The 16,589-nt window shown below is 49.9% G+C and overlaps 1 protein-coding gene across 1 annotated transcript in view; it reads right to left on the bottom strand.

Annotated features, from left to right (window-relative positions):
* The window catches only part of CRISPLD2 (cysteine rich secretory protein LCCL domain containing 2), a 70,134-nt gene that overhangs the window by 31,078 nt on the left and 22,467 nt on the right, over positions 1–16,589 (bottom strand). The window contains exons 6-8 of the mRNA XM_069549659.1: positions 13,356–13,456; positions 6,502–6,642; positions 4,329–4,389 (exon numbers count right to left, since the gene is read on the bottom strand). Of these exons, the coding sequence (XP_069405760.1) occupies positions 4,329–4,389; positions 6,502–6,642; positions 13,356–13,456 (303 nt within the window). The remainder of the gene's footprint in view (positions 1–4,328; positions 4,390–6,501; positions 6,643–13,355; positions 13,457–16,589) is intronic.

Raw genomic sequence — 16,589 nt, 5'->3', positions numbered from 1 at the left:
TTAATATATACACACTGCTGCTGCTGCTAAGTCACTTCAGTCGTGTTCAACTCTGTGCGACTCCATAGACGGCAGCCCACCAGGCTCCCCCATCCCTGGGATTCTCCAGGCAAGAACACTGGAGTGGGTTGCCATTTCCTTCTCCAATATATACACACTACTATATATAAAATAGATAACCAACAAAGAACTACTGTATATTGTATATAGGGACTATATGCAGCATCTTATAGTAACCTATAATGGAAAAGAATCTGAAAAAGAATATATATATGTATAACAATCACTTTGCTATATACCTGAAACTAACACAACATTGTAAATTAACTATGCTTCAATTTAAAGAAACCTAAAAATTTATATCCCTTGATTCTTGACTCTCCCAAGAAAAAAATCAGAAAGTCAGACCTCCATGTTATTCCAACTGTTCATAACTGGGGAAAACTGGAAGTAAGTCAGCAGGTGTCAAAGGAATAGCCAAATATATTTCTGTGTAGCCAAATGTCAGCGTATTATATGGCCACTAGAAATGAAGTTTTTGAGGAATAGTTATTGACTTTGGAAATCTTAAGTGAAACTAGTACCATACAAGATTGTACAATAGGATAGGCCTAATCAGAGCACAGAACAAAGGTTGGAAGGAACGACATCAAATTATTACTGACACTAACAAGATTCTAGGACACTTATCTTATTTATACTTGTTCTGGTGGTTGTTTTCCTGAATTACAATGAACAAGGATATCCTTTAAAGTCAGAACAAACATCCCAGTAAATATTATTCTTGCAAAAGTGCCATATACAGAAAACTGGTGTGCCAGGTGATGGGACAACATCCAGGAAGGGCACCGTGGGAGTTCAGGGGGTTACACATGGGCTGAGCTCGATTTCTTGACAGGAGGCGTCTAAGAGGCTTCATGTGCACAGGCCCCTGCCTTCTTCGTGCTTGGGGAGGGCTCCGTCTACCTCTGAACCTGAAACTCTTTTGATGCTGTCTGACAACGAAAATTCTTCAAATCTTGTCATTTTTCCCACTGACTGTTCAGGCATGATGCTCTTCTTATGAGTCAGCGGTTTGGAAGACACGGCACTGCCACAGGGCAGCTCGGGAGCCTTCTGGGCATCTCAGACCCAGGAGTCTGCAGGGTGGAGACCCCTCTGGGATGACGTTCACAGTGGAGGCAGATGGTTACTCCACCACCCTCGCTGCCACCTCTTGCTCGTCTCACCACCAAACTGCTTGGTTCTACTTTCGCAGTATTTGCTGGCCCATCACCAAGGCTGGTGGGACAACATGTGAGTCCCTTGAACATCTGATCCCAGCTGCTCTTTGTCCCAGGACACTTCTGCCAAAGGCGAGTGGAGCGTTCTCCTGACAAACTTGACTCCACGTCCCCATGGTGTAAAATAGGACCCTCTCTTTCAGGTAATACAATACAACTTCTCTCTTGAGCATGTGCTTTATTTTTTTTTAATATAAATTTATTTATTTTAATTGGAGGCTAATTACTTTACAATATTGTATTGGTTTTGCCATACATCAACATGAATCTGCCATGGGTGTACATGTGTTCCCCATCCTGAACCACTCTCCTACCTGTCTCCCCGTTCCATCCCTCTGGGTCATCCCAGTGCACCAGCTCTGAGCATCCTGTATCCTGCATCAAACCTGGACTGGTGATTCATTTCATATATTATACATGTTTCAATGCCATTCTCCCAAATCATCCTACCCTCTCCCTCTCCCAGAGTCCAAAAGAGTGTTCTATACATCTGTGTCTCTTTGGCTGTCTCGTATACAGGGTTATCCTTACCATCTTTCTAAATTCCATATATATGCGTTAGTATACTGCATTGGAAGGAGATCATCCTGGGATTTCTTTGGAGGGAATGATGCTGAAGCTGAAACTCCAGTACTTTGGCCACCTCATGCGAAGAGTTGACTCATTGGAAAAGACTCTAATGCTGGGAGGGATTGGGGGCAGGAGGAGAAGGGGACAACAGAGGATGAGATGGCTGGATGGCATCACTGACTCGATGGACGTGAGTCTGAGTGAACTCCAGGAGTTGGTGATGGACAGGGAGGCCTGGTGTGCTGCAATTCATGGGGTTGCAAAGAGTCAGACACGACTGAGCGACTGAACTGAACTGAACTCATACTGTAATGGTGTTTTTCTTCCTGGCTTACTTCACTCTGTATAATAGGCTCCAGTTTCATCCACCTCATTAGAACTGATTCAAATGTATTATTTTTAATGGCTGAGTAATACTCCACTGTGTATATGTACCACAGCTTTCTTATCCATTCATCTGCTGATGGACATCTATGTTGCTTCAATGTCCTGGCTATTATAAACAGTGCTGCGATGAACATTGGGGTACAAATGTCTCTTTCAATTCTGCATTCCTATACACTAATAATGAGAAGAAAGAGAAATTAAGGAAACAATTCCATTCACCATTGCAATGAAAAGAATAAAATACTTAGGAATATACCTAAAGAAACTAAAGACCTATATATAGAAAACTATAAAACACTGGTGAAAGAAATCAAAGAAGACACTAGTAGATGGAGAAATATACCATGTTCATGGATCAGAAGAATCAATATAGTGAAAATGAGTATACTACCCAAAGCAATCTATAGATTCAATGCAATCCCTATCAAGCTACCAACGGCATTTTTCACAGAGCTAGAACAAATAATTTCACAATTTGTATGGAAATACAAAAAACCTCAAATAGCCAAAGCAATCTTGAGAAAGAATAGAACTGGAGGAATCAACCTGCCTGACTTCTGGCTCTACTACAAAGCCACAGTCATCAAGACAGTATGGTACTGGCACTAAGACAGAAATATAGATCAATGGAACAAAATAGAAAGCCCAGAGATAAATCCATGCACCTATGGACACCTTATCTTTGACAAAGGAGGCAAGAATATACAATGGAGAAAAGACAATCTCTTTAACAAGCGGTGTTAGGAAAACTGGTCAACCACTTGTAAAAGAATGAAACTAGAACACTTTCTAACACCATACACAAAAATAAACTCAAAATGGATTAAAGATCTAAATGAAAGACTAGAAACTATAAAACTCCTAGAGGAGAACATAGGCAAAACACTCTGTGACATAAATCACAGCAGGATCCTCTATGACCCACCTCCCAGAATATTGGAAATAAAAGCAAAAATAAACAAATGGGACCTAATTAAACTTAAAAGCTTCTGCACAAAAAAAAGAAACTATAAGCAATGTGAAAAGACAGCCTTCAGAATAGGAGAAAATAATAGCAAATGAAGCAACTGACAAAGAACTAATCTCAAAAATATACAAGCAATTCCTGCAGCTCAATTCCAGAAAAATAAATGACCCAATCAAAAAATGGGCCAAAGAACTAAACAGATATTCCTTCAAATAAGACACACAGATGACTAACAAACACATGAAAAGATGCTCAACATCACTCATTATCAGAGAAATGCAAATCAAAAAAAAAAAAAATGAGGTACCACTTCATGCCAGTCAGAATGGCTGCTATCCAAAAGTCTACAAGCAATAAATGCTGGAGAGGGTGTGGAGAAAAGGGACCCCTCTTACACTGTTGGTGAGAATGCAAACTAGTACAGCCACTATGGAGAACAGTGTGGAGATTCCTTAAAAAAACTGGAAATAGAACTGCCTTATGACCCAGCAATCCCACTTCTGGGCATACACACCTAGCATGTGCTTTAAATAACATGATTCAGCTTTAGATGAACAGACGCCAGGACCTATAGGAAGAAGAGCAAGGACCCCTCCACCCCTCCCCTCCACAGTTTTCCTGCCGTGAACCTGAGGGTCTGCACATGGCCGCTGCACCTGTTGGCCATTTGCTGCCAGAAGGAGCAGCTCAGAGGCTATGTTGCCAAAACCAAGCTTGTTCTTCTTGGCAGATGTTTTTCAGCATCCGAAATGGATGATACTAAGTGACTCCATTGGCTAGATTCGTTCCACTCTGGGGGAGATGCTGGCCACTCCTCGTCTGGTGGGGCCCTGGGGAAGCAGGCTGACTGGGACCCCACAGCAGCTGTGCTGGACCCGGCCATGGCCACACCTGCCCTAACGCTGCTGCAGCCCAGAGCTCTGGGTCACTCGGGGACCCCTTCAGGCAGAGGGTGGAAAGGAGCACCCACCTGCACCAAAACATTGTTCTGGATCTCCCTGTCGATAGCACACCTGGCATTGCCACAGCAGATCAGCCGACAGGTCACGAAGGGACCCCTGACCCAGAGCAGGTGTGTCTAAGGGCTGCAGGTGGTGGGAGAGGGAGGGGCCAGCCCTTACCTGTTGCACGTGGACCCTTTACACTTGTCCTTCATCTTGGTGTCACACTTGACGACTTGGGCTAGGAGAGAAATGCAGAAACACTTGTCACGGCAAGAAATGGGAGGATGAGTCTGAGAGCAGATGCCATCCCCACCCTGAGGAACTTTCTGTAATATCCTGGAATCCTCGTCATAAAGAGAGCAGAAGCGTCACCCACTGGCTGCAGGCGCAGGGTGGAGGTTTGAATCCCGGCTCCTTTTTCTAGTAGGACTGTCATCTTGGACACTTACTTCCCCTCTCTGAGGTTCAAATCCCACTTATTAACGGGGATGGGCACAGTGTCCACCTCCAAGAGTTTCTCTGAGCCTTGATGAGAAAGTGAACCAACCCTGGAAGGCAGCCTGGTACACTGAGTTCCCCTCAGCCTCACAGGGCCTGGAGGGCGAGCCTGGTGCAGCCCAGGAAGTGGGGACCCAGCCATTCTTCCCAGTGTCATCTCCCCTACAGCCAAGAGGACTTTGCCAAGTTTTCCTTTTGGTTTAGTTTATAGGGACATATCAGAATCTTGGAGTAGCATTATAGTTTGACAGAAAGACACGTATTATTTTGTAATTTTACATTATCAAAAAATAAAATATAATGAAAGAGTTTGGAACCTCTGGACAGACAAGGACATCAGGGTATTTCCTGGTCACAGAGAGCTGCTGCTGCTGCTGCTGCTGCTGCTGCTGCTGCTGCTGCTGCTGCTAAGTTGCTTCAGTCGTGTCCGACTCTGTGCGACCCCATAGATGGCGGCCCACCAGACTCCCCTGTCCCTGGGATTCTCCAGGCAAGAGCACTGGAGTGGGTTGCCATTTCCTTCTCCAATGTATGAAAGTGAAAAGTGAAAGTGAAGTCACTCAGTCGTGTCTGACTCTTAGCAACCCCATGGACTGCAGCCTACCAGGCTCCTCCATCCATGGGATTTTCCAGGCAAGAGTACTGGAGTGGGTTGCCATTGCAACCCATTGACTAAACAGGCGGGAAGCCCAGGGGAGAGAGAACTGAAGGCCCACAAGAACACCGGCTGGGTGGGGGGTGGCGGGAGGGCAACTGACAAAATAGCCAAGGCTTTCTGAGAAAGATGGGCGTGAGCCGGCCTCTTGCTCAGAGCCGAGTCCAGTTGTGTGCTGTGTGATGGTTTAGAGGGAAAATAGAGACACTGGTGGGCAGAGGAGCCATACCTGGTGCCGTGTCTGTAAGAAAATGCCTTCTAGAGCCCCCAAACTTCAGTAAAGGTGAAGCATACCCAGGTGACCTGGGCCAGGGAGGGGTTAATCAGAGCCGAGCAAGGAAAGGCAGAGAGAAGCGAGCCCCAGGAGGGGAAGGGTCTTGGGAGACCAGAAGTGAGCGTGAGAACATGGCATCTGGGGACCTTCTAAAGTATCTGGGGAAATAGCCAACTTCCCGCCTTAACGGACCTGTTAGAGGCAACGCTGAGGACCTCACAGTACAGCTGACACTGGGGACCCATGTGACTGCAAAGGATCCTCACAGTGACCTGACCGAGCTGCAGCCGTTCTGGCAAGGAGATGGCTGAGGAGGGACAGATGAGAACATCCAGCCCAGGTCTAGAATTCATAGCCTAGCTCCTTGGTGACTGCTTCAGTTCTTCTCTGCCAAGAACACAATGCCTCTCCTAAAATATGGACACAGGAAATGCACACACCCGTGTCTCTAAACTAAAACAGTGCTAACAAGAGTCATCAGGGCTCTGACTTTACAGATGAGCACGTGGGGTGTCAAAGAGGCAGGTCCAAGCCACAGGACCCGTGTGCGTGGTGGCCCTGGGAGCTGGGCCCCATGCTGCCTGTTCACTCATCCTTTGGGAGGTGGGCACCCCAACAGGAACCCAATCTCAGCCCTGGTCCTCTCTGAAAGGACAAGAGAAGGTTTAACCTTAAAATAACTGCATAGGGGGGCTGGGGGGAAGGCCACCCAAGCACAGCTCCTGTAATGCTTCTTTTGAAATGACTTTAAAATATCATTTTTTAGAAATGTGTTTGGGTGGCGCTTTTGCAAGCTACACCCCACTCTGGTCCCCGCTGTTTGTCGACTTGGAGACCTCTCAACCCACTGGCTCCCCTATTCCGTCCACCCCAGAGAAAACTGCCCCCTCCAGAGGCGGCCAGCAGGGCAGAGCCCCACTCACTCATGTAGTTCACGGGAGAGTCTTTCTTGGGCTTCGTGGGTTTGATCACCCTCGGGCTGATCCAGACGTGCTTCTCATCAGGAATAGGGGCCGTTTCCACCTCGTTCATGTCGTCCGTTTCAGGTTCCTGGCCGTGAGTCTCTTAATAGTGAAGGGGGGAGAGAAAAGCAACATGCTGGAATCCAAACGAAATGCACTTGGGAAAAACTCAAAAAGCCATCTGGAGACAAAACTAGTTTGAGGTTTGCTTTCACAAAGGGTCATTTCAACAGCAAAGAGAAAGTTCCACTTCAGGGCCAACTGGCCAGGTGGGATTCTCCCTGCCAAGGGCAATGGATGGCTCTCTGCTCACTGTGCTTGATTTGGAACCCAAGAGCATCTGGGCTGACTGGAGGTTAGAAGGCCCCTGCACCCACCCTTGGGTGGTCAGAATGATTTCTTGTCCCATCTCTGCCTACTCACCACTGCCCACCCAAGGAAGCAGCTTCAGGAGGCCACCTCATCCTCTGACCCCAAACCGCAGCTGTCTCCCTGAGGACCCTCTGCCCTGGGTTCTCACTGCGGGAGGGGTCCTCCTAGATACATGCCATCGGGGTGCAAGAATACCCGTGTCGACAGTCTTAGACCCATTGCCCTTTACAGCCCACACGTTCTGCTCCCTTCCCCACCCCCAAAGGTCAAGATCACTTAACCTTTCTCTGCACTGAAGTTCTGAAACCCAGTAACATTGGAACCGTCACCCAGAAAGAGCCAAAGACCCAACTCTTGGTTAAAAAAACTTAGTTCACTGGATCCCAACCTTTTCCCCAGCCAAATATGGTTATTTCTCCAAACATGACTGCCACATTCATGTTTCAAAACATTCTAATTCACCAAAGAAACTGCATTTATTAAGCATCGGTTCTCAATATGAAAGTCACCATGATCTGTAATCAGGCCACTTGGATACCAAGCCTTCAGATCAGATCAGTCGCTCAGTCATGTGCGACTCTTTGTGACCCCATGAATTGCAGCACGCCAGGCCTCCCTGTCCATCACCATCTCCCAGAGTTCACTCAACTCACGTCTATCGAGTCGGTGATGCCATCCAGCCATCTCATCCTCTGTTGCCCCCTTCTCCTCCTGCCCCCAATCCTGCCCAGCATCAGAGTCTTTTCCAATGAGTCAACCCTTCATATGAGGTGGCCAGAGTACTGGAGTTTCAGCTTCAGCATCATTCCTTCCAAAGAACACCCAGGGCTGATCTCCTTCAGAATGGATTGGTTGGATCTCCTTGCAGTCCAAGGGACTCTCAAGAGTCTTCTCCAACACCACAGTTCAAACGCACCAATTCTTCAGCATTCAGCTTTCTTCACAGTCTAACTCTCACATCCATACATGACCACTGGAAAAACCATAGCCTTGACTAGATGGACCTTTGTTAGCAAAGTAACATCTCTGCTTTTCAATATGCTATCTAGGTTGGTCATCACTTTTCTTCCAAGGAGTAGGCGTCTTTTAATTTCATGGCTGCAGTCACCATCTGCAGTGATTTTGGAGCCCAAAAAAATAAAGTCTGACACTGTTTCCACTGTTTCCCCATCTATTTCTCATAAAGTGATGGGACCAGATGCCATGATCTTCATTTTCTGAATGTTGAGTTTTAAGCCAACTTTTTCACTCTCCTCTTTCACTTTCATCAAGAGGCTTTTTAGTTTCTCTTCACTTTCTGCCATAACGGTGGTGTCATCTGCATATCTGAGGTTATTGATACTTCTCCCGGTAATCTTGATTCCAGCTTGTGCTTCTTCCAGCCCAGCGTTTCTCATGATGTACTCTGCATAGAAGTTAAAGAAGCAGGGTGACAATATACAGCCTTGACGTACTCCTTTTCCTATTTGGAACCAGTCTGTTGTTCCATGTCCAGTTCTAACTGTTGCTTCCTGACCTGCATATAGGTTTCTCAAGAGGCAGGTCAGGTGGTCTGCTATTCCCATCTCTTGAGGAATTTTCTACAGTTTATTGTGACCCACACAGTCAAAGGCTTTGGCATAGTCAATAAAGCAGAAGTAGATGTTTTTCTGGAACTCTTTTGCTTTTTCCATGATCCAGCAGATGTTGGCAATTTGATCTCTGGTTCCTCTGCCTTTTCTAAAACCAGCTTGAACATCTGGAAGTTCGTGGTTCACGTATTGCTGAAGCCTGGCTTGGAGAATTTTGAGCATTACTTTACTAGCATGTGAGATGAGTGCGATTGTGCGGTAGTTTGAGCATTCCTTGGCATTGCCTTTCTTTGGGACTGGAATGAAAACTGACCTTTTCCAGTCCTGTGGCCACTGCTCAGTTTTCCAAATTTGCTGGCATATTGAACGCTGCACTTTCACAGCATCATCTTTCAGGATTTGAAAGAGCTCAACTGGAATTCCATCATCTCCACTAGCTTTGTTCGTAGTGATGCTTTCTAAGGCCCACTTGACTTCACATTCCAGGATGTCTGGCTCTAGGTGAGTGATCATACCATCATGATTTTCTTGGTCGTGAAGATCTTTTTTGTACAGTTCTTCTGTGTATTCTTGCCACCTCGCCTTACACTCCAGCCAAAGCAAAGCAAAGTATTGCTTGTGTGCCCTCATCAAACATGAGCTGGTGCACATCTGCTGGGGGACTCGGCAAGGATGCCGTGCACCAGAGTTGGAAACCCCTGCCTTCTAAGCTTCTCCAGTGAGAAAAGACAACAGATGTGCTTTGATAAGAAAGAGTTCACGGAGCAGGAATGGGGCCTTCCCAGGCTTCTTTGTGTCAATGAATTAAGACTCAAGTCCCATCAAATGTCCACCAATTCTGAGCCTTATCTCCATTTCTCCTTTAGGGTGACAACATTTCTTCTCTGAAGGGCAGACTAACTGTTTTGTGTTGACACAAGCCATTCAATTGAAGGGTGACTTCAAGATTTCTTCCAGAGATCTTCTCTGGATGCCTTTTGATAGGATACTCTGCAGCCATTTCACTGGCTGACTCATCACTGTACAACCACTGCCCCAGGGGAACCCTGGGGATGGGACGGGAGTAGGAGGATGGACGGGATCGAAGCCAGAGGAGAACATCAATCCTGAGTCCCAAGTTCATTACCAGAGCTCGTGGGCCTTCATGTCCGGCTCCTGGACGACATGCTCACCACCACCTGCCTCCCCACCAGCTGAAAACAGCCAGCCTGCTTCACACCCTACTCTACAACGGGCTCCAGCACACAGCAGTTGCTCAACAAAATTGGCTGCATGAAGGAGCATCAAACCCTCCCCCCAACCCCTGCAATGAACTCTGTCTTTGAGGAGGAAAGGAAAAAAATAGTCCCAGCAAAGTTTAAAGATATTCAGGAAGGGGAATGCGAAAAACATCATCTGTAGCTAAACTCTATAGGCAAAATCTTTACGAAGACGCTGGGTTTGCAAACAGCACTTGGAACCCAGCAGCGGTCTCTGGTCTGTCTTCCCGTCAATGTGGCTATTCAGGCTTGCCCTCCACTGAAAGCCAGAGCTGTCTCTGGAATAAGCTGGGTTTTCTTCCACTGGCCTTTAGGATTTTTATACCTCATAATCGCAGCTTTATTTAGCCGAATATAGTTGGGTAGAGCAGCCTAAAGCATTTGAGGGCTCACTATTTAAGAAAATGGGCAGACAGTCCTCACCCTCAGACACACACATGAAAAGTGGAATGCTTACCCAGAGGATGGGCTGTATTTGAGCACATCCTAATTAAGATCCCCTGAGTGGACCAGCATAGGCCTGGGGAAATTCCATGCCCAAGTTCACGCCAAGGTTACCCTGTGCACTGTCCAGCTCCAGACCAGGGGTCCTGGGGCACTGAGCATTTCTACATCATTCTGCAGACTCCATCTGGTTCTGTAAGTGTGGACAAAGCTCATAGCTAATGTCAAGTTCTCGTGTCATCCTCTCATTGCCCTGGGAGGCGTGAACAGCCCCATTTCACAGATGGGAAAACTGAGGCTTGCAGAGGCTCTGTGACCTGCCCAGGCTCACACAGCTGAGAGTCAAACTCCTTTCCCTGAATTCCACACCCTTCATCGCCACACAGGGACAGGCTGGAGGGGTAGGAACACCTCTTATGGTGTATCCTTATCCCTGCTCCATCTCCATTAAGAGGTCAAGGCTTTGCCAGGCACCTCAATAAACGCTTATTAAGTAGCTTATGCAGATAAGCCGCTTTAGAGGAGACTTTCTGCATGGTTAGCTAAGGAAATCAGGATGCCCGCCAAGTGAAGTTGGGTATTTTCCACCAAAAATAAAGAAGCAAGTCCAGGAGGCTTCATTGGGTGGGTTAACCTGTATCTAGGCTGTCTTTGTGTACATTTGTTCTCTGACAAGGACCCTCTGTGGACTTTGGGGGTATATTTATTCAGACAACATGCAGAACACACCTGCTAGGTGCCCCTGGAGGCCCTGGCGTGAACCAGCAGTTGTAACTACAGGTGATTCAAGTTCATGGAGAGTCTGGGTGCAGTGAGAGCATGGAGGCAAGTGAGTGGCTTGGCTGTGAAATCAGGGAAGTCTTCCTAGAGGAGGTGTGATACCACAATTGTGTTTTCCAAGAAAAGAAGGCATGTGCCAGGATCCTGAGATGGATGGGGACCCCAGTAACCCCTAAGGTGAAGAACTCCATGCCAGGTGATGAGTGAGGTCATACCTCCCCACCTGCTTCTCCAAGAAAGTAATGGGCTGGGTCCATAAAGTGCTGACTATGTGCAGGCTGCTGTCCTAGCAACTCGTACCTTCCTTACCGCATCCTCCCAGCAAACCATCTGCAGGAGATGATGGCATTACTCTTACAGATGGGGAAACTGAGGCTCAGAGAAGGCAAGCAGTCTGCCTGGCATACCCAGCCCCTCTGCCCGCCCTGCACCACAACAGTCTGCCTCACGCACACATGGAATCCCCCAACGGGAGACCTGAGGGGGCGCCCCCAGGGGTCTGCCCTCCCTCACAGTCCCCTAACCAGCCCCCAGGATCTGAGAGGGGACTTGTCCCTCTGGGTGACCAGATAGCAGCCACAGGACCCACCTGAATGAGGACCTGGAGCCTGAGATGCCTCAAGTGTCGGCCTGCCTTCTCAGCCCTCCTATTAACCTCAGGGGCTGACATGTCACCCCATGCTCACACAGGAAGACTGAGGCTCAGATTGATGAAGTGACCTGCCAGGGTCCCCCTGCTGGAACGTGCAGGGTTGATAGCCCTCAAGCAGGTGTACTAGACTCTAAAACCCACACTTGTCCCAGGAATCCAGGTATTGGAGTGGGACTGCGTGGAAATATTTCACTAAGGATAGGCGTGGGGACCCGGTCTTGAAGACAGTGGAGAGGGGGAGCAGGAGGAACTCCACTTAACAAACGCCTGTAGCCCCCTACCACGCAGCAGGCACTGCCAGGACCTGGGCGCTACGCCACGGCACAGCGGCTCCCTGGGGGGCGCGCCCTTCCCTTCCTTCATCACCAGGCTCAGTCTTCCTCAACAGCTGCCTGCCAGGAGGCCCTCCCTGACCTGGCCCATGGCGGAGGCTCATGCTACGGCCCCAAGGCACCTGTATCATGCCCTGAAAGGGGCGACAGCCCCACTGGATGTCAGGTTCCCCAGGGCGGGGCCGGGACTGGTCCCCATAGTCACCCCACCCCATCACCTAGCAACATCCTGGCACACAGCAGGCACTCAGGATGTTCACACTAAATGCACTGACTCTCTCATCTGAGCCTGAGATGCGTCACGGACAGAGCCACCAGGCCCATTTTGCTGCTGGGCAGAGAGACCGAGGGATTTAAGCAAAGAACCTCAGATCACCAAGATCCAGAGCCGGAAGTCTCATGTCTGGACTCTGGGTTGAGCCCCTGCTTCCCCCAGAGACTCAGCTCCCCGCATGTAAGTCATGACCCAGGGGACCACATGGACTGGGCCACACTGACTGAACAGTCAGACCCTTGCTTCTCCCCTCAGAGGACGCCCCGCCGCCACCGCCCTGCTGCAGCGCAAGATGGCTGGAACTCCACTCTTCAGCCTGGAGCCCACTGGGCTGATCCCACGAACCCCCGGCAGGGAAGGGCCGCTGCCTCTTGCCCGTGCCAACCCTCCTGAAAGGCCCCTCTCAGCCGTCACAGGACCTGTTGATGCAGCCACGTGAAAAAAACACACCTCAACCGCAGACACGTGGTCAGCACCGCAGCTGGGATGGAGTTGGAGGAAACAGTCCAAAATGTGAGGAGCACTTCAGGCGTGAAAAATGCGCATTATTTACAGGAGCGGGGCAAACGGAAGCACCCTGAGTGGCTGGCAATAAACAAACGCTGGTGTCGCTGGGAAATACAGGGCCTGAAAGCTCTAGCCAGGCCTGAGCTGAGGGGGGAGGGAAACTTAGATTTATGACGAGTAAGGGCCTGGTGAGCCGCACATGTGGGTTGGTGGGGGGCTGGTGGGGACAAGGACGAGCAGGAGGGGCTCCGACAGCCCACCCAGCCCACAGCTGGTCTGGACCATCCATCACACGGCTGCTTTAAATTCCTCGTTTGTTGTCTGTTTTATACAAAAGTCTGAGCACCAGGAGGGCAGGATGCCTCTGGTCAGTGCCGCCCAAGGGAGACGCCCACTGGGGGATGTCCCAGGGGGAGCTGGGGCTCAACCCCAAGTCTGGAGATGAGGAGGGGAGGAGGGAGCGTGGGCTGGAGTCTGAAGATGGAGGAGGGGAGCAGAGGCCAAGGGTAAAAGGGACCAACTTCTCCCCCTAGCTGTCCAACGTCCCCGTTTCACATTGGCAGCTCTATGGCTCAGGGATGGGAGCGGAAGCCTGCTCCCAAGGGCTCTGAAGCGGATTCCTACCTTGGTAACAGAGGTTGTTCTTGCAGCCACCGCCGTACTTGGCCGGGCACTCAGAGCAAGGCTGGCCGGTTCTGTAGGGGGCTTCTCCGATCCAGTTGCCCCTGAGGACAGACCAGAAACACCATCACAGGGCTGCCATGCCAGAGCCCGGGGACCCCTCTTTCTGTTCTAGACACTCTTGGGGCCCTGACCTGGGCAGGGAGGAAGGAAGGTATGAGGGGGACAGGCACTTGCCCTGAGCCCCTCTGTGCACAGCGTCTAGAGAATTACAGAATAATCTAGCCAGGAGCCATGAAGTGTCCTTCTCCTTCTCATCCTTTGTCCTGTGGCCCCCACCTACCCACGCTGCTCCCTCGCACAACTCTGAAAGCCAGCAGCACCGCCTCCTCCCCCAGCCCTGAAACTGCTGGGACCCTCCCATTTAAGCCATTTCTCAAATGAGTGATGGGCAGCCTGTTCCAGGGAGGACCTCAAGGTTACTGGCTTCTCACTGCATACCCACCCGCTTACTCCATCCTTCCAGTACCCTAGGAAGGACATGCTAGAGTTCAATCCTTTATCAGTAGAGGAAAGAGGCTCAGAGATGTTAAGTGACTTGCCCAATGTCACACAGTGAGTGAGTGTGAGGGCTGGGATTTGACTTCAGCCTGTGGGGTTCAGAGCTTTGACCATACTCTGCTCGCGGGGCTGGAACCAAGGTCCCTCTGGGCATCACAGGTGCCGATCCGCCTCCCTCTAACCTCCCAGAGCAAGAAAACCAAAGGCCACTCGGTGGGAATTCTCCAGGGCCTGGGTAGCGAGCAGGTGGTGAGCAGGACTCCAAGGCTCTTCTAGTGGTGCCTTTGGCAGCAGAGGCTGGAGCAGTGAGTGACTGGGGGCCGGTCTTTGTGATCTGTTCTAGGAACTTCCTTCATGGTTGCCCCACTCAACCAGCTATCCTCTCAGGAAATAGCTGCAGGGCCCCATTCTTGGGCCAAGGGTGGCCGAGCCATGAGAAGCAGGCTCCGGGGCTAGACCTGGCCCTGCCAACCAGAACCTCTGCCCCCTTCTCTGCGCAGGGTAACCTCGGGGGCTGGTCGTGAGATGAAGGAGGTGGCTGTGTGTACGCCTCACATCGGGGCTGGCCTCTGGTGATGGCGACACACTCTCTGAGTGCTTGCTAAATCAGCAGCCTCATGGGGTGACGGTCTGACGGCTGTCCAGGGTGGCCAGGGAGGGAGGGGTCCCGTTAGTGCTGGCCAAAGGACAAACTGCAGAAAATATACTATTTGCTCCTGGTCAGCACAAATAGTGGAATGGAACCACCCAGGGCCACGCGGGTGTCCGGCTGGGGATGGTGGGCAGGGGCTGTCCTAATCTGCACCCAGAGAGGGCAAAATAACATTCCCCAGCAGACTGCAGACACTGCTTTGTTAAGCACATCTGCCTCACATGCAGGCTGGCCGGGACTCACGGAGGGCCATGAATTCGGGTTGACCCCCACAAATGGACCATCACCAGGTGGACCCTGGGTGCCCCGGCACCTGCCCTGTCCCTAGGTGGGGCTCAGTAGGTTCTTCAGACCATTTGGGCCCCCAGATGGGCTCTTCCCCTCCCCAAGCTGAGTTTGCCAGAATATGTAGGCTCCACGTTTCCTCAGTGACAAACCATGCCTCCCACAGGACTGGAGCAGTAACTCTGAGTTAGCCATTGTGGACATGGGCTGGGTGCCAGGCGTCCTGGGAGCCCGTCTTCCAACCTGGGTGCTACGTTATATATACAGGATTCATGGGCTAAACGTATGTGCACACCCCCCAACTCATATGTTAAAACCCTAACCCCCAGGGTAGCTGCATTTGGAGATGAGGCCTCAGAGGAGGTGACTGAGGTTAAATGAGGTCACAAGGGTGGGGACCCTGATCCGATAGGATTAGTGTCCTTATAGGAAGAGACATAGAGAGCTCAACTTCCCCTCCATCTCTCTCCACCCACTGTACACACTGAGGAAACACCATGTGGAGACATGGGGAGAAGGTGGGCATCTGTGAGCTGGGAAGAGAATCCTCACCAGAAACCAGCCCTGCTGGACCCTGACCTGGACGTCTGGCCTCCAGGGCTATGAGAGAGAAATCTGCTGCTGAAGCCACTTTGTTACAGCAGCCTGTGCTAATATATGTTTATACACGTGAAAATCGACCAGCTGTACTTTCAGGATTAGTGTATTTTACTATACATAGGATATTAATTTTTTTAAGAAAGGGATAGGAGCTAAATAAGAGGGAAGTGGTATTTCTAGAAGGATCTTCTAGTGTTTGGGGTTTTTTAAATACACAGTCAAATTGAATGATTCCTCACTCCCCACCTGCCACTCTTCTAGGAGTTCTGACCAGCTTACTGCCCTTCCATGGGGCTTGGTCCCTCCCACTGATGACACAACCCCTAACCTCATCCCTGTGGCTGTGGAGACACTGCTACCACTAGCATGCCAGATGGTTTATGGAGAGTTTCTATTTTCCTCCCGACCTCAGTGATTCCCTCTTCATCCCACCTTCTCACGGCCACTCCTGACCCAACCCAGTAAATGAGGTCATTCCTGCTTCATGCAGTCACTGAGAAAATATCCCTTAAGGGCCCCTGCATGCAGGGCACAGCGCTAGGATGGCTTGCCAGCCCCTCGGCCGGTGCGCAAACCACAGGCCGTAAACTGGGTGAGCTGTTCTCCGAGAATCAGCACATAGTTGTCTCATGAGCAGCAGAGGCGAACGAGGAAAGGGGTAAGTGGCACACTGATGACATCAGGATGCTGTAAAGACGGAGAGGGACTGTGCCCACAAGGTTTGATGAGGTCCCTTCTGGAAGGGGAAATATAAAGAAGCAAAATACCTATTTACTAGAGTGCTCTTTGCTGCATATTTTCAGAGAAAAAGAATCTTTATAGTGGACTCCACTAGTGGCCCAGCCAACAGCTATTCCTGCTTCTGACTTATTCAGGTAGTCCCAGAGGACGATCTGCCAAGCCAACTGGGACAAGTTCATTGGTCAAAGCCAGCTGAGGCAGTCTTGTTCCCCCTTGTCCATGAGCAGTCCGGTTCTGGCAAATGACTTAAGGAGAAAGTGGGCCAGGGAGGAGAAAAGCCAAAAGAAAGAACTCTTTTCTACCATTCGCTTCCCTTCTGTTTGGGAAGACTTGGTGCCTGATGTTTTGCAGCCTTCTTAAGACCATGAGGAGAGGACAGTACTGCAAGAAGACAGAAA

Source organism: Ovis canadensis, chromosome 14, assembly GCF_042477335.2.
Source record: "Ovis canadensis isolate MfBH-ARS-UI-01 breed Bighorn chromosome 14, ARS-UI_OviCan_v2, whole genome shotgun sequence".
NCBI lineage: Eukaryota > Metazoa > Chordata > Mammalia > Artiodactyla > Bovidae > Ovis > Ovis canadensis.
This window is presented reverse-complemented; position numbering and strand designations above follow the sequence as displayed.